The 22565-nt window shown below is 43.4% G+C and overlaps 1 protein-coding gene across 1 annotated transcript in view; it reads right to left on the bottom strand.

Moving 5' to 3' along the window:
* slc24a4b (solute carrier family 24 member 4b) overlaps window positions 1-22565 on the bottom strand; it is a 212391-nt gene that overhangs the window by 26589 nt on the left and 163237 nt on the right. The window contains exons 12-14 of the mRNA XM_060917863.1: window positions 18065-18206; window positions 11761-11927; window positions 3772-3886 (exon numbers count right to left, since the gene is read on the bottom strand). Of these exons, the coding sequence (XP_060773846.1) occupies window positions 3772-3886; window positions 11761-11927; window positions 18065-18206 (424 nt within the window). The remainder of the gene's footprint in view (window positions 1-3771; window positions 3887-11760; window positions 11928-18064; window positions 18207-22565) is intronic.

Raw genomic sequence — 22565 nt, forward strand, 5'->3', positions numbered from 1 at the left:
AAGCTACTGAATTTGAATCACAGACTTCAAATTTTATTAGTTTTTTTAAATAGAACAATTAATGAATTTAGGGCCACGTGGCCCTATATTCTCCGCTATTTTTTCCTGCTTCACCATGACACAATTCAAGATACTACATCATGCATGACGTGGTGGGCTTTCCCCGTTCACGCAAGGCATTGTGGGATACAAATTTGAAACAGGAGAGAAAAGTGGAGGACATGAGTGTGCGAATGAAACGTGAAAGACCGACTACAGTAACGGAAAGCGAGAAGAAAAGACGTTATGTTATATACGAAGGAAAGGAAACGCAGAACCAAACTAATAAATATTGGCGCTCAGCGAGCACCTCGGTGTGATCAGCTGTTCGTTTAGTGACAGAATGATGGAACTGTCAGTGCACGCTCAAAGGTAAACCTGTAGATGGCAGTAATGTGACACTGTGGATGCCAGCTGCTGTAAAACCCAAAAGAAGAAGAAAGTAAACCTGTGCATGCGCACACGGACTTCCTCTGTCTGCTTGACTGCGCGAAGCAAGCGATTTCATGCACATTATTTGCTTTAATCCCCTCAAATTAAATAACTTCCCAGCCATAGAATGGCCTGATATATATTTTTTACATATTACAGAAATAAACTTGTATTTCAATGACCAAATTTCAGAGGGAACCAAATTTCACCGATTTTATGAAATCAAAAGGCCGTCTAGCTTTAAAATGGCATGAGAAAAAAAAGGCTTTTTTTAATTTAAAAAAAAAACTTCACAAACTTTACAGAAGCATCTTGAGGAATGATATAAAGTAGTTTAAAAGTGTATATCTTGGGACCTTTAAAGTATAACTGTATACAAAATAGAAGCGTAGCGATTGTAAAAAAATTTTTTAAAAAGACTTTAAAACAGCAGAGATGATTGAAAATAGACAGTTTTTATCTCAACAACCAGAAGCATTTTTATTCGGTAATGCGCACGCATACAACTTACGGCACATATGGTGTTCCATATGTGCTATACCACTAAACATGAATATATTACAATAATATTTCAGTTAGCAGAATGAAAGTCATTGTCATGTACATTGTTATATGTTTTGTTAGCTAACCTGCGCTAAGCTGACAGGAATTTTGAGAGGATTTCAAGCCCTATTCAGGAATTCACAAATCTTCACAACTAATGTTAGCCAGCCAGCTAACATGAGCTACCCAGACAGAATTCAAAAGGAGTTTTGTTTAATATGCTGATCATCTCCTCTGCTTGTACTATCTAGCTAACACGAGCTAAACAAACAGGTGTCTGGTTACGCAAGGATTTTAAAGTCATAATTATACATTTTTCTCTTTTTACTGCTTACAATACATAGGGCCAAATTACTCAATTCTGATTGGTCAATCTAGGAGGGCTTTTTACTTAACATGGGGCCGTATTTCTGAAATGCTACTGGCTAATTCGTTGCTTGGTTACGGTTACAAAAATTAGCAAATTTTGTCAACAATATGGCTGACTCTGCTGACTCAGCAATGCTGCGTTTTGCTATGTTTGACAAAGAAATGATAAACCAATTGAAAGCTGCAAGCGAAAATGAAAATACCAAAAAAAGTACGAATTTTTGGCTTTCCGTGTTTAAGAAATGGGCCGCAGAAAGACAAATAAATGACTCTAGTGGCGTATGAATGCTATGAGTTAGACAAGGTGCTATCGCAGTTTTATGCAGAAGTGAGGAAAGAAAATGGGGAAAACTACCAACCAGACTCTTTTAAAGTAATGCAGGCAGCATTGGATCGGCATCTGAGACAAGAGAAATATCCGGGATCAATCCTGAAAGATGTTAAAATTCTGTCCAAAATCCTCGTGTCGTGTCACTGTGTCATGATGAAAGACGCTTAAGAAACTGATTTAAACGTGCAAGATAGTCTTGTGCATTGATTGGTTCAGAAAATGTGAATGACAAATGTTGTGAACTTGAATGGCTTCCGAAGTATGAATTTGGCCCTACAGTGGTGTTTGAAAGTTTGTGAACCCTTTAGAATTTTCTATATTTCTGCATAAATATGACCTAAAACATCATCAGATTTTCACACAAGTCCTAAAAGCAGATAAAGAGAACCCAGTTAAACAAATGAGACAAAAATATACTTGGTCATTTATTTATTGAGGAAAATGATAAAATATTACATATCTGTGAGTGGCAAAAGTATGTGAACCTCTGCTTTCAGTATCTGGTGTGACCCCCCTTGTGCAGCAATAACTGCAAATAAGCATTTCCGGTAACTGTTGATCAGTCCTGCACACCGGCTTGGAGGGATTTTAGCCCATTCCTCTGTACAGAACAGCTTCAACTCTGGGATGTTGGTGGGTTTCCTCACATGAACTGCTCGCTTCAGGTCCTTCCACAACATTTCCATTGGATTAAGGTCAGGACTTTGACTTGGCCTTCCAAAACATTAACTTTATTCTTCTTTAACCATTCTTTGGTAGAACGACTTGTGTGCTTAGGGTCGTTGTCTTGCTGCATGACCCACCTTCTCTTGAGATTCAGTTCATGGACAGATGTCCTGACAGTTTCCTTTCGAATTTGCTGGTATAATTCAGAATTCATTGTTCCATCAATGGTGGCAAGCCGTCCTGGCCCAGATGCAGCAAAACAGGCCCAAACCATGATACTACCACCACCATGTTTCACAGATTGGATAAGGTTCTTATGCTAGAATGCAGGGTTTTCCTTTCTCCAAACATAACGCTTCTCATTTAACCCAAAAAGTTCTATTTTGGTCTCATCCGTCCACAAAGCATTTTTCCAATCGCCTTCTGGCTTGTCCACGTGATCTTTAGCAAACTGCAGACAAGCAGTGGCTTTCTCCTTGCAGCCCTGCCATACACACAATTGTTGTTCAGTGTTCTCCTGATGGTGGACTCATGAACATTAACATTAGCCAATGTGAGAGAGGCCTTCAGTTGCTTAGAAGTTACCCTGGAGTCCTTTGTGATCTCGTTGACTATTACACGCCTTGCTGTTGGAGTGATCTTTGTTGGTCAACCACTCCTGGGGAGGGTAACAATGGTCTTGTATTTCCTCCATTTGTACACAATCTGTCTGACTGTGGATTGGTGGAGTCCAAACTCTTTAGAGATGGTTTTGTAACTTTATCCAGCCTGATGAGCATCAACAGTGCTTTTTCTGAGGTCCTCAGAAATCTCCTTTGTTCGTGCCATGATACACTTCCACAAACATGTGTTGTGAAGATCAGACTTTGATAGATCCCTGTTCTTTAAATAAAACAGGGTGCCCACTCACACCTGATTGTCATCCCATTGATTGAAAACACCTGACTCTAATTTCACCTTCAAATTACCTGCTAACCCTAGAGGTTCACATACTTTTGCTACTTACAGATATGTAAGATTGGATCATTTTCCTCAATAAATAAATGACCAAGTATAATATTGTTTGTCTCATTTGTTTAACTGGGTTCTCTTTATCTACTTTTAGGACTTGTGTGAAAATCTGATGATGTTTATGCAGAAATAAAGAAAATTCTAAAGGGTTCACAAACTTTCAAGCACCACTGTATATATATATATATATATATATATATATATATATATATATATATATATATATATAAATAAGTATAGGTAATCGTATGGGGCCGAGCAAAATTAAGGATTAATTTCACGAGTGATTTCGAAGTTTTGAAAATTGCCCGAGTCGCGAAGCCATAACAAAACCCTCCCCGAAACACACTCAACATGATATCTGAATAAAAGAGACAAACCTTGGCGAGCAACAATCAGGCTGGCAATGCAATCTGGAACGCTCGTGCCGGCTGCCAGGAATGTGATGCCCATAATAACATCGGGAATGCCGAGCGTGTACCCAATGATGGTCACCTAAACAGCATGTAAGCTAGGTGGTTAAAAAAACAAGAAACTATGATAAAAGCAGTGTGAAACAGAAAGGGTTGCAGGTTAAATCTAGTCTTAGGTTAAACCTGTATTCTACCTACAGTAGGTAGAATTGGTGAACCACATTTTACCTAGGTAAAATGTGTATTCAACCTTGGTTCAACTGTCTGAAAAGGGATTTTTATGGAGTGTCGTAAAAAAATAGGGGCGTGTTTTTTTTTTAGGGGGAGGGTTGAAATAATAAAAAATAAAAAAAGAAGAAAATGGAAATTATCATCTTCTCTCACATACTCTCTCTCCCTACTAACGTCTCCTCTCTGGTCCTCATCACCTGGACTCCCTTCCCTTGATGTCGTACCTTCTCAACCACCTCTCTACAAACACTCAACAAATCACAATGAAATAAAGAATTTCTATTGAATTCACCAGGATTTGAACTCGCACCCGCCAGAGCTGTACTCTACAGTGTTTATCATTACACTACACAGGTTACTATTGCAAATTCTCCCATACCTTAACAAGAAGCGAAGCCAAATCCTAAAATAAAACTAACCCAAACCCCAACAAAAAGCTAACCCAAAACCTAAAATAAAGCTAACCCAAGCTCTAAAATAAAGCTAAACCAAGCTCTAAAATAATACTAACCCAAACCCTAAAATAAAGCTAACCCAAAACCCAACAAAAAGCTAACCCAAAATCTAAAATAAAACTAACCCAAACCCTAAAATAAAGCTAACCCAAATCCCAACAAAAAGCTAACCCAAAGCCAAACAAAAAGCTACCCCAAACCCTAAAATAAAACTAAGCCAAACCCCAACAAAAAGCTAACCCAAACCCTAAAATAAAACTAACCCAAACCCTAAAATAAAGCTAACTCAATCCCAACAAAAAGCTAACCCAAACTCTAAAATAAAGCTAACCCAAACCCTAAAATAAAACTAACCCAAACTCTAAAATAAAGCTAACCCAAACCCTAAAATAAAACTAACCCAAACTCTAAAATAAAGCTAACCCAAACCCTAAAATAAAACTAACCCAAACCCCAACAAAAAGCTAACCCAAACCCTAAAATAAAGCTAACCCAAGCTCTAAAATAAAACTAACCCAAACCCCAACAAAAAGCTAACCCAAACCCTAAAATAAAGCTAACCCAAGCTCTAAAATAAAACTAACCCAAACCCCAACAAAAAGCTAACCCAAACCCTAAAATAAAGCTAACCCAAGCTCTAAAATAAAACTAACCCAAACCCTAAAATAAAACTAACCCAAACCCTAAAATAAAACTAACCCAAACCCTAAAATAAAGCTAACTCAATCCCAACAAAAAGCTAACCCAAACTCTAAAATAAAGCTAACCCAAACCCTAAAATAAAACTAACCCAAACCCTAAAATAAAACTAACCCAAACCCTAAAATAAAATTAACCCAAACCCCAACAAAAAGCTAACCCAAACCCTAAAATAAAACTAACCCAAACCCTAAAATAAAACTAACCCAAACCCTAAAATAAAGCTAACTCAAACCCCAACAAAAAGCTAACCCAAACTCTAAAATAAAATTAACCCAAACCCTAAAATAAAACTAACCCAAACCCTAAAATAAAGCTGTGGCAGCGGGGGCGTGGTCAAGCACCGGTCTGTGACAGGAGGGCGGAGTCGGGGAAGGTAAGTGGCAGATTCACTTCACCTGAGAGCAATTAACCTGTGTTTGTGTGTCTTCCCAGGGACCGCGCCCTATTTAGGGAGGGAGAGCGAGAGCAGAGGAGATCTCTCCCGAACCAGACACCTGTGTGTGTGTGTGCGTGTGTCTGGTTAAAACCTCTTGTGTCCCCTGAAAAGTGGAAACAATTAAACTGTTTGTTGAACCTGATCTCTGTCCTGCCGTCCTCTGTGCTCCACCCACACCTAGGGAAGTCTACAGTGGTGCCGAAAACCCGGGAAATGGAGCACCAACCCAGCAGCCCCATGGAATCCTCCCCGTTCACCGACCTGGTCCACGCCCTCGCCACGGCTCAGCAAAGCCAGCACCAGGCGCTCATCACACTCCGAAAGGAACAAGAGCGGCGCTTCGATGCCCTGGTGCTGGCCCAGCAAGAAGATCGCAAGGCGTTCCGGCGTCTCCTCGCGTCGGCGGGGCCCACCAGCGCTCCGGCCGCGGGCCCGTCTCCCCTCACCTTAACTAAGATGGGCCCGCAGGATGACCCCGAGGCTTTCTTCACGTTATTCGAACAGGTCGCTGAAGCCTCGGGGTGGCCGATGGAGCAGCGCGCGGCGCGCCTCCTCCCCCTCCTGACGGGAGAGGCGCAGCTGGCGGCACTACAGCTCCCCGCCGATCGCCGGCTGGCCTACGCCGACCTTCGCCGGGCTGTCCTTCAGCGCGTGGGGCGCACGCCGGAGCAGCAGCGCCAGCGCTTCCGCGCGCTGCGGATGGAGGAAGTCGGCAGCCCGTTCGCGTTCGGCCAGCAGCTCCGGGACGCCTGCTGGCGGTGGCTGAGGGCCGAAGATCGCGACGCCGAGGGAATCGTCGATCAGGTGGTACTGGAACAGTTCATCGCCCGCTTACCAGCAGGAGCCGCGGAGTGGGTCCAGTGCCACCGCCCGGCGTCGCTGGATCAGGCAGTCGAGCTGGCGGAGGATCATCTGGCGGCTGTCTCGGCGGCAGGACAGCGGATGTCGACATCTCTTCTCTCCTCTTCTCTTTCTCTCTCTCTCTCCCCTCCTTCTGTGTCCCGTCCTCGCCCCATTCCCCCACCGCGGAGGCGGGGGCCGGCACCACCCCTGCCGGCCCGCCGCACCCGCGGTGCCCTCCCGTGTCTCCCTTCTGTGTCTGTCTCTCCCCCACCTCAGGTGAGTGAGCCCCAGAGCACCGGTGCAGAGGGGAAGCCCGGGCCGGTTTGCTGGCGCTGCGGGGAACCGGACCACCTTCAACAGCAGTGCACAGCAATGGAAGTGGGCGCGGTGGTTCGGATCCCCGACGCGCCAGAGGCCGCCCTCGATCGGGCCGGAGCGTATCGCATACCGGTGAGTATCCAAGGGGCTACATATCAGGCATTGGTGGATTCTGGTTGTAATCAGACCTCAATTCGCCAAAGCCTGGTTCAAAACGAGGCATTGGGGGGAGCACAAGGGGTGAAGGTTTTGTGTGTGCACGGGGATGTTCACAGCTACCCTTTGGTGTCGGTCCACATTATTTTCAGAGGGGAAAAATTTATAGTGAAGGCGGCGGTTAATCCTCGCCTTACCCACTCGTTAATTTTGGGGACTGATTGGCCGGGATTTCGGGGTTTAATGACGCGCCTAGTAGAGAGTGGGTCCTGCCAGTTGACAGGGGGAGGTCCCGGTGTCGTTTTGGCGGGAGCAGCTGTCGCGGAGCCGTCTACGTCATCTCCGCGTCAGGGTGAGGAGCCACCGGCTCCTCCTCTCTCTATTGGGGAATCCCTCGCGGATTTCCCATTGGAGCAGTCGCGAGACGAGACTCTGCGGCATGCGTTTGACCAAGTGAGAGTAATCGATGGTCAAACGCTCCAGCCGAACGCCACCCCGTCCTTCCCCTACTTCGCGATTATGAAGGATAGATTATACCGAGTGACGCAGGACACTCAAACTAAAGAGCGAGTCACGCAGCTTTTGATTCCAAAGAGCCGCCGGGAATTAGTATTCCAGGCGGCTCACTTTAATCCCATGGCTGGACACTTAGGGCAGGATAAAACACTAGCCCGAATAATGGCCCGATTCTATTGGCCGGGGATTCGCGGCGATGTCCGTAGGTGGTGTACGGCATGCCGCGAATGCCAGTTAGTAAATCCAGCGGCCATTCCAAAAGCGCCGTTGCGCCCTCTACCGTTAATCGAGACCCCGTTTGAAAGAATTGGGATGGATCTCGTCGGGCCATTAGATCGGTCAGCACGAGGGTACCGCTTTATATTAGTTCTAGTGGACTATGCAACGCGATACCCGGAAGCAGTGCCTCTGCGCAATATCTCAGCACGCAGTATTGCAGAGGCACTCTTCCGCGTCATCTCCCGAGTTGGAATCCCGAAAGAGATTCTGACTGATCAAGGCACTACGTTTATGTCACGAACACTACGCGAACTGTATGGGTTATTGGGGATTAAGCCGATCCGCACCAGTGTATATCACCCACAAACGGACGGTTTAGTAGAACGGTTCAACCGCACCCTCAAAAATATCATTAAAAAATTCGTAAGTGAGGACGCACGTAATTGGGATAAGTGGCTCGAACCCTTGCTGTTCTCAGTGCGAGAGGTCCCTCAAGCCTCCACGGGGTTCTCCCCGTTCGAATTATTATATGGGCGTAAGCCGCGCGGCATCCTAGACGTGCTGCGGGAAAATTGGGAGGAGGGACCTTCACAGAGTAAGAATGAAATTCAGTACGTTATGGACCTGCGCGCAAAACTCCACACGCTCACCCACCTAACTCAGGAGAATTTGCGGCAGGCCCAGGAACGGCAAGCCCGCCTGTACAACAAGGGTACGCGCCTTAGAGAGTTCACACCGGGAGATAAAGTACTCGTACTCTTGCCCACGTCGAGCTCCAAATTAATCGCCAAGTGGCAAGGACCCTTTGAGGTCACACGGCGAGTCGGGGATGTCGACTATGAGGTGAGGCGAACAGACAGGGGTGGGGCGCTACAGATTTACCACCTCAATCTGCTCAAACTCTGGAACGAGGAGGTCCCCGTGGCGTTGGTGTCGGTAGTTCCGGAGAAGGCGGAGCTGGGGCCGGAGGTTCAAAAAGGGAATTTGGCATCATGTACCTCTCCGGTCCCCTGTGGAGACCACCTCTCCCCGACCCAACTCACGGAGGTCGCCCAGTTGCAAGCCGAGTTTTCGGATGTGTTCTCGCCCCTGCCCGGTCGCACTAACCTCATAGAACACCACATAGAGACACCCCCGGGGGTGGTAGTGCGTAGCCGCCCTTATAGACTACCCGAACACAAAAAAAAGGTGGTTCGGGAAGAACTTCAGGCCATGCTCGAAATGGGCATCGTCGAGGAGTCCCACAGCGACTGGAGCAGCCCGGTGGTCTTGGTTCCCAAGGCCGACGGCTCGGTCCGGTTCTGTGTGGACTATAGAAAAGTCAACGCGGTGTCTAAATTCGACGCGTACCCAATGCCTCGCATTGATGAGCTGCTCGATCGACTAGGCACGGCTCGCTTTTACTCGACACTGGATTTAACGAAGGGATATTGGCAGATCCCCTTGACTCCATTATCCCGGGAGAAAACGGCCTTTTCCACACCGTTCGGCTTACACCAGTTCGTCACACTTCCGTTTGGGCTGTTTGGGGCGCCCGCTACGTTTCAGCGGCTGATGGACCGGGTCCTCCGGCCCCACGCCACCTATGCGGCCGCCTACCTGGACGACATTATCGTTTATAGTAACGACTGGCAGCGGCACCTGCAACACCTGAGGGCCGTCCTTAGGTCGCTGAGACGGGCGGGACTCACGGCCAACCCAAAGAAGTGTGCGATTGGGCGGGTGGAAGTACGGTATCTGGGCTTCCACTTGGGCAACGGGCAGGTGCGTCCCCAGATTAATAAGACAGCAGCGATTGCGGCCTGCCCGAGGCCCAAGACCAAAAAGGGGGTGAGACAGTTCCTGGGGCTGGCTGGCTACTATCGTAGGTTTATACCTAATTATTCGGACGTCACCAGCCCGCTGACTGACCTCACTAAAAAGGGGGCGCCAGATCCGGTCCAGTGGACGGAGCAGTGCCAGCGGGCTTTCTCTGAGGTAAAGGCTGCACTGTGTGGGGGGCCACTTTTACACTCCCCTGACTTCTCTCTCCCTTTTATGTTACAGACGGATGCGTCGGACAGAGGGCTGGGGGCCGTTTTGTCCCAGCAGGTGGAGGGGGAGGATCGCCCGGTCCTATACATCAGCCGGAAGCTGTCAGTGCGTGAGGGGCGCTACAGCACGATTGAGAAGGAGTGCCTGGCGATCAAATGGGCGGTCCTCGCCCTCCGGTACTACCTGCTGGGGCGCTCTTTCACCCTCTGTTCGGACCACGCGCCCCTCCAGTGGCTCCACCGCATGAAAGATGCCAACGCGCGGATCACCCGTTGGTATCTGGCGCTCCAACCCTTTAATTTCAAGGTGGTCCACAGGCCGGGGGCGCAGATGGTCGTGGCGGACTTCCTCTCCCGTCAAGGGGGGGGGGAGTCGGCTGCGGGCCGGACGGCTGCCCGGCCTGAGTCGGGCGGTGGGGGTATGTGGCAGCGGGGGCGTGGTCAAGCACCGGTCTGTGACAGGAGGGCGGAGTCGGGGAAGGTAAGTGGCAGATTCACTTCACCTGAGAGCAATTAACCTGTGTTTGTGTGTCTTCCCAGGGACCGCGCCCTATTTAGGGAGGGAGAGCGAGAGCAGAGGAGATCTCTCCCGAACCAGACACCTGTGTGTGTGTGTGCGTGTGTCTGGTTAAAACCTCTTGTGTCCCCTGAAAAGTGGAAACAATTAAACTGTTTGTTGAACCTGATCTCTGTCCTGCCGTCCTCTGTGCTCCACCCACACCTAGGGAAGTCTACAAAAGCTAACCCAAACCCCAACAAAAATCTAACCCAAACCCTAAAATAAAGCTAACCCAAACCCCAACAAAAAGCTAACCCAAAGCCTAACAAAACGCTACCCCAAACCCGAAAATAAAACTAACCCAAACCCTAAAATAAAACTAACCCAAACCCTAAAATAAAGCTAACTCAATCGCAACAAAAAGCTAACCCAAACTCTAAAATAAAGCTAACCCAAACCCCCCAAAAAAGCTAACCCAAACTCTAAAATAAAACTAACCCAAACTCTAAAATAAAACTAACCCAAACCCTAAAATAAAATTAACCCAAACCCCAACAAAAAGCTAACCCAAACTCTAAAATAAAACTAACCCAAACCCTAAAATAAAGCTAACCCAACCCCCACCAAAAAAGCTAACCCAAACTCTAAAATAAAACTAACCCAAACCCTAAAATAAAACTAACCCAAACCCTAAAATAAAATTAACCCAAACCCCAACAAAAAGCTAACCCAAACTCTAAAATAAAACTAACCCAAACTCTAAAATAAAGCTAACCCAAACCCCCCCAAAAAAGCTAACCCAAACCCTAAAATAAAACTAACCCAAACCCTAAAATAAAATTAACCCAAACCCCAACAAAAAGCTAACCCAAACTGTAAAATAAAACTAACCCAAACCCTAAAATAAAGCTAACCCAAACCCCAACAAAAAGCTAACCCAAACTCTAAAATAAAATTAACCCAAACCCTAAAATAAAGCTAACTCAATCCCAACAAAAAGCTAACCCAAACCCTAAAATAAAGCTAACCCAAACCCCAACAAAAAGCTAACCCAAAGCCTAACAAAAAGCTACCCCAAACCCAAAAATAAAACTAACCCAAACCCTAAAATAAAGCTAACTCAATCGCAACAAAAAGCTAACCCAAACTCTAAAATAAAACTAACCCAAACCCTAAAATAAAGCTAACTCAATCGCAACAAAAAGCTAACCCAAACTCTAAAATAAAGCTAACCCAAACTCTAAAATAAAGCTAACCCAAACCCTAAAATAAAGCTAACCCAAACCCCAACAAAAAGCTAACCCAAACCCTAAAATAAAACTAACCCAAACTCTAAAATAAAGCTAACCCAAACCCTAAAATAAAGCTAACCCAAACCCCAACAAAAAGCTAACTGTCTCAAAACATACAAAAATTATCAATTTAACCGAGATTGAATGCTGTCTATATATTTAACCTCAGTAAAATGTGGCTCACCATTTCAACGTAGGTTGAATACAGGTTTAACCTGAGAACGGATTTTACCTGCAACAGCTATTCTGCACTTACCATCCACACCATAAAGTAGGAGAAGACTGCGATCCAGACAGTCGAGAGGATGAAGGACAGCATGAAGTATTTCTCCCAACGAGGTCTGGCGCAGTTTGGGATGGTGAAGAAGAGCAGAAGCAGCAGAGGCCATGAGATCAGCCATTTGGTCTTGTTCATGCAACCCTCTACACACACACACACACACACACACACACCTCAACAGCAGATCCTACAGCAACAATGAAGCAATAAAGGATTCAGGACTAACACTCTTTCTCCTCGTAGACCAGTGATGGAGGATTTTTTAATGAGAAATTCCAACAAAGTGTAACTTATTCACAGCATGTGAATAAGTTCCAATGGGCTGGTTGGAGATTGGGGCTTATATTGCTGGGTTTCACGTGACGTCACATCCGCCTCATTAGTTATTCAAAACTTTAGCTGGTGGTCTACCAAAGCTCAGTTGACAAAGCATTTGTACGGAGAAGGTGCATTGCTCGCATGAAAAATGCCTTACGCTTGCGTTGTTTTAGGTTGTTCGAATCAATCAAACCATGAAACTGATAAAAGTTTCTTCAGGGTTCCCCGTGAACTAATAAAAAAGGTTGAATGAACACAGGATTTCACAAAAAGATGTCGAGAAAAGTGGCTTTTGAACCTCTCAGTGAAATCGAAGTGAGCCGAGTCGAAGCATGCTCGAGTTTGCAGTGATCACTTGGTGAAAGGTTTGTATTTCCCTCTCAGCTCTGTCCTTAGGTGTTTTCCAAGTACTTTTCTTGCTATGTGTCGTTATTTTACAGTACGTTTTTTTAGTCACGAAGCACTGAAGTCCCCAGCTGTTTCTTTGTTTACTCCTCACAAAGTCCATATGCATGAAGGTCGCGACAAAATTCTTCCCCAGCCGTACAGTTACAATGCGCCATGATCACTTCTCCGTCTTGTTTAACTAAGGCCAAGTTTACATTAGACCGTATCTGTCTCGTTTTCTTCGCGGATGCACTGTCCGTTTACATTAAAATGCCTGGAAATGCCGGGAAACGGGAATCCGCCAGGGTTCACGTATTCAATCTAGATCATGTCTGGTCCGGTGCTGTGTAAACATTGAGAATACGCGGATACGCTGTGCTGAGCTCTAGCTGGCGTCGTCATTGGACAACGTCACTGTGACATCCACCTTCCTGATTCGCTGGCGTTGGTCATGTGACGCGACTGCTGAAAAACAGCGCGGACTTCCGCCTTGTATCACCTTTCATTAAAGAGTATAAAAGTATGAAAATACTGCAAATACTGATGCAAATACTGCCCACTGTGTAGTTATGATTGTCTTTAGGCTTGCCATCCTTCCACTTGCAAGTGGTAAGTGACTTGCGCATGCCCGACATGCACTGAGATCACACACACAGCGGCTCAGTCCCGAATCACTGCTCGTGCGCTCCACTCGCGCGCTCTGTGAGCTGCGCAGGGCCGGAGTGCGCACCCTCCAGAGGGCACTCGCTGTTCAGGGCGGAGTGATTTGGAGCGCAGGATGCCTGCGGAGCCGAGCGTATCCGTGTATTGGCGTTGCTGTGTGCACGCGAATCGTGTATTGGTGTTGCTGTGTGCACGCGAATCGTGTATTGGCGTTGCTGTGTGCACGCGAATCGTGTATTGGCGTTGCTGTGTGCACGCGAATCGTGTATTGGCGTTGCTGTGTGCACGCGAATCGTGTATTGGCGTTGCTGTGTGCACGCGAATCGTGTATTGGCGTTGCTGTGTGCACGCGAATCGTGTATTGGTGTTGCTGTGTGCACGCGAATCGTGTATTGGCGTTGCTGTGTGCACGCGAATCGTTTTAAAAACGTTAATCTGATGATCCGCTGATACGGTCTAATGTAAACCCCACCTAAGATCCAGGTCTTTAAAGGGGTTTCTGATGATCTTTGTGAATGATTTACCTGTGAGAATCAAGTGAGATTCAAGCCAACTGTTGTTTGTTTTCACTTCAACTTGCAGCGCTTCGTTGTAAAGACGCGAACAAAAAGCTTAAAAAAAACAGATTTACACGGGCAAAAACAATCCAGGATTCATTGGGCAGCGACTTGATACCGAGGTCCTTTACCCAGCCACATACAAAAAAGTTGTAAGCCTCCATACTCTTCCATGCTTTCATCTGTTTTGTGGTGTAGAAGGACGTCTGCAACACCAGATAGTTCGAGATGTCGGGGAACTCGACTGAAGGGTAGTTTTTGAGATCGTATGACAAATCCTTCTTTCCCAGACTGTAGGGGTCGATTCCATTGCACATAGCAACCTTCTGAATATATCTAAAGCCAGCAGTGGCTTCTAGATTATGAGCATACTCTGATAAGATATCGCTAGTTGTTTGCACTACGGAAGCCTTTAGACCACCAGCTATTTCACTTCTGGCGAAACCGCTAAGAAAAGTCACGTGACTGAAACCCAGCAATAGGTAGAGTGGCTGATTAATAGTCAGGTGACAGAGGGTGCTGTGGTTCTTGGGTGTTGTAGTTCAGAGCAGCAATGTTTGGATGCTGCTCTGGCCTTGTGTTCTCTGCGCTGTTACTGACAACGGTCATTTCTCTTTACATAGTTGAGGACATAATATGGATTACTACAGTTGTGGAATAGGGTTATTTTACTGTATTTATATTCTTTACTATTTGATTACCTCAGACACATTGACAATGACTCTAATGCTCATATTTTGTTCATAAGCTCCTGCTTACGTAATTGCAGTCCCTCACACATGCTGACAACTGGCCTGTCAGTTGTTTGCGTCTATTGACTACTTGCACATACCCATAATGCTTTGCCCCTTGGGAGGTAACCATGCACTACATTTGTTTACTAAATCAGATAACCTCAGTCATTTCTTCGAATTCACATGGGGGAAAATTACTTTTCCTGATTTAAAGTTTCATAGAATACCTAAAGAGGCTAAGCGTCGAAAAGTGTGGGTTAGACAAAATTCGCCGTCAAAATTTTACACCAACGGACAACACACGACTGTGTTCTGCACACTTCAGTGGTGGATTAAAGTCCGATGATCCAAGTCATGAAGCCTCTCCTTCTTCTTCTTCAGCAGCTCATCGATTTCGATGATGACATCGGTGTAAGGGGAGTTAGTTATTCTTTGCAGGCATGCCTATGAGCTACTAGGCCCGCATTTGTGTGGCAAAAATGTCTACATTGGTGGCATTGAAAGCTTGTTCCTGTTGATAACATGTGACGTGTTCAGTGCTTCTTGAGGTACATTTTTGTCCGGTTTTCCTCCACAGCTCTCTTGGCTCTGCTGATTTTCTGTCACCACTAAACTCTCCTACGTCACGCCATGCACGGTGTTAAAGACAGACGGCATCATGCCCCCACCATCTAGTCTCTCTGGACCTCCAGGTCTGGTCCAGGCAGTACGCTACAGCACAACAGGCCTGGTAGACAGGGAGGTTGCCCTGCAGTAGCAGCTATCTTGCTAAGTGGTGCCATCCATTGACCAAAAAGTGGTTCTTCTGCATGCCACCTGGTAATGAGCCATTGACCTGCAGGTTCTTCTGCCCCAGAGCACCGGAGTGTCCTGCTGCCAACGCTCCTTTGGATGTGGTTTAACATCATATCCAGGATGGGATGCAGTTTAACGTCATACGAACGACAAGTCAAAGAACTGAAAAGGACGATTTTATTGAAGGATCAACTCCCAAAACAAAGAACAAACGATGCAGTGTAAGTAAGCTTACATGTCCTTCCCCTTTTAGTGTTTCTGTAGGTAGATCAAATGTAGTATTCGACCCTGTAGTCCGAACAGCTTCTTCAAACAGCCCAAAGATTGTCGTAATCTGGTAGCGTATGAGCTTGAGGAAAATCAGAGTGAAGGAAATCAAAATCAACTTCAACTTAAAAAACAAATTTGACAGTTCTGCTGTGTTTACAGTACTGACTTAACTGAGTGAATTCCTTGCTTGTGTTCCCGTACACAAAGCGTTTTGTATTTTCTTACAGCTTTCTCGTCGTAACCAGCACCCAGCAAAAACCATTTCACTGTGGATTCTTCTATGATCAGTGTCGATCTTTCTCAGCTCTTCTGCCAATCTTTTAACTTCTGCAGGACAGTAATTGTTGGAACAGCCGTGTTGACAGACGAAGAAGGTTGCTGACTCACTGTCATCCGAAGGAGAGCTGTTCAAAGCGTTCGATATGATATTTACAAGCGCTTTTTACCGATTGATTTCTCAAAGTCCACAGAAAAGGCTTTGTAGATTTCTTTAAGCTTTGGTTTAGTTAGTTTTGACACTTCTTTGAAGGTTTTAGAGAGATTTAAATTTGAAAGATTATTGTCAGTGTGTGACGCCGTGTTGTTTTAGTTTCTTTATATTTTGGTTACCCCCTCAAGGCGCAAAGCATTATGGGTAACATGCAAGTAGTCAATTGTGAGTACTCTTCATCTACCGCTGGCTTGGTAGGTCTGTTGCAGCTTCACAGACAAACAATCACCTATGGGCAATTTAGAGTAGCCAGTAAATGCATGTCTTTGGACTTGGGGGGGGGGGGGGAACCAAAGCACCCGGACAGACACGGGGAGAACATGCAAACAGAAAGGCCCCCATCGGCCGTAAGGTTCAAACCCGGAACCTTGTTGCTGTGAGGCGATGGTGTTAACCACTGCACCACCTTGCCACCACATAATCGCATCATTTGATTATATAGTGTACAGTTATATAAGAGAAATTATTTATAATCACTTTGTCTGGTGTCATTCAGATGAAGAGAGGTTCCCCTTTTAGTTTTGTTTCTCTCAACCCTTATCAAAAAGAAGTATACTTCAAGTTCAATTTATTAAGTATACTTAAGTAAAGTTAAAGTAAATTTCCTTAAGTATACTTTTGTGTACCAAGTATACTGATATCAATGTACTTACAGTATACTTGTAAGTAAACTAATCTAATACTTTTTGGGACTAAATTGGACCACTTTTAGTTTATAAAAAATATACTTTAAGTCTAAGAGAAGTAAATGTTGAGTATACAACTAGTATTTTTTATTTTGTACTGCAAGTATACCACAAGTAAACTTATATACTAATAGTTTACTAGTTCTATACTTGTACTCCACTCTTTAGTTTACAAAAGCATACTTCATAGTATAGTGGAAATATACTACGAGTTTACTTGTTTTATAATTCTAGTCCACTTTTTAGTTTACTAAAGTATACTTTGTAGTATACTGAAAATATACTATTGGTTTACTCATTACACACTTCTAGTCCACTTTTTAATTTATAAAAATATACTTTATAGCATATTGGAGTTACTGGTTATATACATCTAGTCCACTTTTTAGTTTTGAAGTATACTGCAATTACCCTTCTAGGTATACTATTAGTTTTCTAGCCCTAACCCTTACCTCATGCACACTACCAGTAGACAACTTAAGTGTTTTATACCTTAAGTTACAGTGAAGTTATAAAGGTAAGAATTCACAAAATAACAACAGACACTCAGGATTAAGAACATATTCATTTTCTTTAAAAATCAAAAATTGAAGCAACATTGTATTAAATGCCAAAGTATAAAAACATGGCAATGACAACTGAAATTGACATCCAAGCTCTAAAGAAAAATAAATAAATTAAAAAAAAAAAAAAACACCTTATATGGAACCACAGACATACCTCAGAGTCAACAATGCTGAAGCACAACTACAGGGCAAGTCCACTTAAACATAAGGCACAAATATTTTCATACTTTATGACACTTTTGTTAAGTGTATCTTGATCAAAAGTTTAAGTATAAGCGGAATATACTTAGACTTTTCCATATACTTTTCAGTATAAGCCAAGTATACTTATGTATAACTTTATTAAGTATATATCTGATAAGTAAATAAAAAGTAAACTGAAAGTATACTCTTATTTTTAGTTTAAAAGAAGTATACTAGAAGCACACTTGAATAAACTTCTTTTTTGTAAGGGAAGTTTTTTTCTTCATGTCATCTTATGGAGTTTTTCTTTGCCACAGTCAGCTCTGGCCTGTTCATTACTTATACATTTAAAATTTATCCCTGGAATCTATATGCAGCATTTCAGTCCAGCTGAAAAAAAATGTTACTGGATTCATAATTTCATTCCATTTGGTAGTCAGCTTCATCCAAAGTGACTTATAAATAAACTCAAGTCCAATTCAAGAACAAAGCTGCGCTGGTGAGGCTTTAATCAAGGGCCTTCACATATCCAGAATGGACCATCAACCATCAGTTACCATTTCCATTTCTGACCCAGTTTCATCGAGAAAACCCACTGTCACACCTTTTCTTTTCTCCATGTCTGTCTTACTTGGTATATTGAATGGTGAGGTCAGTTCTCCATCCTCTTCCTGACTTGGCTTGTCCTCTGGCACGTTCCCATTCTCAATGTCACTCTTTCCATCCACCACTGCCACCTCAACACCATTGGCTCCCTGCACCAGCTTTTGCCTCTGCAAAAATAAATAAATAAATAAATAAATAAATACACCCCACACAAGTAGCATTATTTTAGCACATTGTTATGCTAATTATTTAGGAAATTAAATTTAAGGAAACTGCAGAAGCACAGGTAACGGGCCAAGTCTACCTTTATGATCAAATTTATACACAGTATTGTGCAAAATTCTTAAGCACCCTATTTTTTCATACAAACTTTGTTATAGATTTCTAGTTTATGGCGTTATCGAGTCAGTGCAAAAACCAGTGTTGTAGTCGAGTCACTAAACCTCGAGTCTGAGTCCAGTCTCGAGTCCCCAGTGTTCAAGTCCGAGTCAAGTCCAAGTCATGAAAAAAAAATTGAGTCGAGTCCAAGTCGAGTCCACTATTGATCTGAGTTGAGTCAGAGTGTTTTAACGCCATTAACATTAGTTTGTTCCTGAACATGATGTATGAACAGGTGAATGTGCTTCTCTCTGTCAGGGAGTGTGAAGTATGCTGTCACAGATGGTTGGGAGACGGATGTAAGTGCAGAAGGTGTGTTTATTAATACAAGTGAAGACCGTAAACAATCCAGAACAGCAGGCAAAATTGTAAAACGGTGAAACAGGCAATAGGTCGAGCGACGCACAAACAGGCTATCGTAGACTCGACAGAATCAAAGACGAGAAACAGGAAATCAGGGATCAGGAAACCAAACAAGGAAATAAGGCTCGGTAATGTATCAGTAATGCAACTCAATACTTCGCAAAGTAAAAGTGTTTTCACAGTTTTTATATCAGCGTGCTGATTATGCCTTAAGCCTGTGCAGGTGCGAGTCGTTTACGGCACGCAAGAGTCTGCTTGGCATGCGCGCTGTCCAGAGTGCGCCCGAGAGTCTATCTGATGCACATGCCAAGGCACGCAGGTGTGACACTCTTGCACAAAATTAGTACAAAAATTAATGTTGATATAAATATGTTGTGCCAAATTATTATGGTATGCTACAAAAAATAAAGAAAAAAATCCAAGTCCTCGTCTCCAATTTACAAGTCCGAATGCAGTTAATGCACGAGTCCATGCTCAAGTCCAAGTCGAGTCACGAGTCCTTAAAATTAGGGCACAAGTTGGACTCGAGTACTATAAGCCTGGCAAAAACATTTTAGAGTTCAAAAGGTTTGATTTTTTTTTCCAGCACAAAATTAAATGTTACAGAATCTGAGCAGCATATTCAGTTTGTATCTGAGCAGCATATTCCAGAAGAGAGCATTTTTCAGATTAAAAAAGAAAACATAATGAAGGCTGCTGGGTTTTGGCGCAAAATTAAGAAGCGAGTGTGACAGTCAAAGTGTCCAGAAGAACTGTGGCTGGTTCTGTAAGATGCTCAGTAAAATCTACAGCTCATTTCCTTTTAAAACTGCACTCATTGTACCCGAGACTACTATTTATTTTTAAAGCAAAAGGGTCGTCTCACACCAAATACTGACTTTGTTTCATTTACAACCCCGATTCCAAAAAAGTTGGGACAAAGTACAAATTGTACTGTAAATAAAAATGGAATGCAATAATTTACAAATCTCAAAAACTGATATTTTATTCACAATAGAACATAGACAACATATCAAATGTTGAAAGTGAGACATTTTGAAATTTCATGCCAAATATTGGCTCGTTTGAAATTTCATGACAGCAACACATCTCAAAAAAGTTGGGACAGGGGCAATAAGAGGCTGGAAAAGTTAAAGGTACAAAAAAGGAACAGCTGGAGGACCAAATTGCAACTCATTAGGTCAATTGGCAATAGGTCATTAACATGACTGGGTATAAAAAGAGCATCTTGGAGTGGCAGCGGCTCTCAGAAGTAAAGATGGGAAGAGGATCACCAATCCCCCTAATTCTGCACCGACAAATAGTGGAGCAATATCAGAAAGGAGTTCGACAGTGTAAAATTGCAAAGAGTTTGAACATATCGTCATCTACAGTGCATAATATCAACAAAAGATTCAGAGAATCTGGAAGAATCTCTGTGCGTAAGGGTCAAGGCCGGAAAACCATACTGGGTGCCCGTGATCTTTGGGCCATTAGACGGCACTGCATCACATACAGGCATGCTTCTGTATTGGAAATCACAAAATGGGCTCAGGAATATTTCCAGAGAACATTATCTGTGAACACAATTCACCGTGCCATCCGCCGTTGGCAGCTAAAACTCTATAGTTCAAAGAAGAAGCCGTATCTAAACATGATCCAGAAGCGCAGACGTCTTCTCTGGGCCAAGGCTCATTTAAAATGGACTGTGGCAAAGTGGAAAACTGTTCTGTGGTCAGACGAATCAAAATGTGAAGTTCTTTATGGAAATCAGGGACGCCGTGTCATTCAGACTAAAGAGGAGAAGGACGACCCAAGTTGTTATCAGCGCTCAGTTCAGTAGCCTGCATCTCTGATGGTATGGGGTTGCATTAGTGCATGTGGCATGGGCAGCTTACACATCTGGAAAGACACCATCAATGCTGAAAGGTATATCCAGGTTCTAGAGCAACATATGCTCCCATCTAGATGACGTCTCTTTCAGGGAAGACCTTGCATTTTCCAACATGACAATGCCAAACCACATACTGCATCAATTACAGCATCATGGCTGCGTAGAAGAAGGGTCCGGGTACTGAACTGGCCAGCCTGCAGTCCAGATCTTTCACCCATAGAAAACATTTGGCGCATCATAAAACGGAAGATACGACAAAAAAGACCTAAGACAGTTGAGCAACTAGAATCCTACATTAGACAAGAATGGGTTAACATTCCTATCCCTAAACTTGAGCAACTTGTCTCCTCAGTCCCCAGACGTTTACAGACTGTTGTAAAGAGAAAAGGGGATGTCTCACAGTGGTAAACATGGCCTTGTCCCAGCTTTTTTGAGATGTGTTGTTGTCATGAAATTTAAAATCACCTAATTTTTCTCTTTAAATGATACATTTTCTCAGTTTAAACATTTGATATGTCATCTATGTTCTATTCTGACTAAAATTTGGAATTTTGAAACTTCCACATCATTGCATTCCGTTTTTATTTACAATTTGTACTTTGTCCCAACTTTTTTGGAATCGGGGTTGTATTATGGCTTACTGCTTACTGTTTATAGTATTTTTTTAATGTTGAAACATTTCATTTCATTATTTTTTAAGCCATTTTTGGTCTCCAGCATTTCTTTACATGTGCCTAAGACTTTTATACAGCACTGTATATTCGGACTATACAGTGGCATGCAAAAGTTTGGGCACCCTTGATGAAAATGTCTGGTACTGTGAATAGTTAAGTGAGCAGAAGATGAACTGATCACCAAAAGGCATAAAGGTAAAGACGACACATTTCTTTTCAGTGTTTTCTGCAAGATTTGTGTATTATTTTTGTTTTGTACAATTGGAGAGTGAAAAAAGAAAAGGAACACCATGCGAAAGTTTGGGCACCCCAATACATTTGAGTTCTCAGGTAACTTTTACCAAGGTTCCAGACCTTAACCCTCATCCTACCATGCTATTTTACACCTTAATCTTACCATGTGGGGTCCGTTTGAACCCCAATACTTTTCTTTAAAATTAAAGCTTATAAAGACAAAATCACCAGATAAGTTTTGTTCAGAACATCTTGTATTAATAACAGCAATACACTAAAGGGCCCAAGGCATAAAGAACACACTTAACCTTCATCCTACCAGCCAATTTTACATACACAAACTACCAAGCGGGGTCCGTATGGACCCCAGGAGGGAATACCTTGAAATCAATGCAGTAAGAACCAATTCAATGCAGCAAACAGACATAACTTTATTGAAGAACAAAATCCACTATGGCTGAATATCAATGATGTATTATAAATGCAATAACATTGCAATAATATTGCAATAACTAGCATACATGTAGCAAATTATAGCGCCACAAAAAAAAATTGGCATTATATACATGATTTTTGCAGCTCATGCAGCTGTAAAACATTCTGGATTTCAACTTAGGTCTTTTCTTACAGAATTTAAAACAAAAAAGTAATTGTAAAATAATTTCGGGCTTTTGTTTTGCAGCCTGTGCTTATTGCAGCAATGGGGTCCACACGGACCCCAAGAAGGAATGCCTTGGTAGTTTCATTATGGAACATAAAAGAAATAAAAGAAGTTAACTTTCACTGTGCTATTCAATTATAAAATGAAAGACAGATAAACTTTACTCTGGGGTCCGGTTGGACCCCAGTAACAAATTAATTATACCTTCACAATGCAAAAAGCTGATCTTCCGGTGCTTTAGTGTTTTAATTAAGACATAAATTCCGACAAATTCACAAAACGGTGAGGCAGTATGTCACATATTTTTAAAATGGCAAACAAACATATAGGTGCGGGGTCCAGA

The sequence above is a fragment of the Neoarius graeffei genome, chromosome 3 (genome assembly GCF_027579695.1).
Source record: "Neoarius graeffei isolate fNeoGra1 chromosome 3, fNeoGra1.pri, whole genome shotgun sequence".
Lineage (NCBI taxonomy): Eukaryota > Metazoa > Chordata > Actinopteri > Siluriformes > Ariidae > Neoarius > Neoarius graeffei.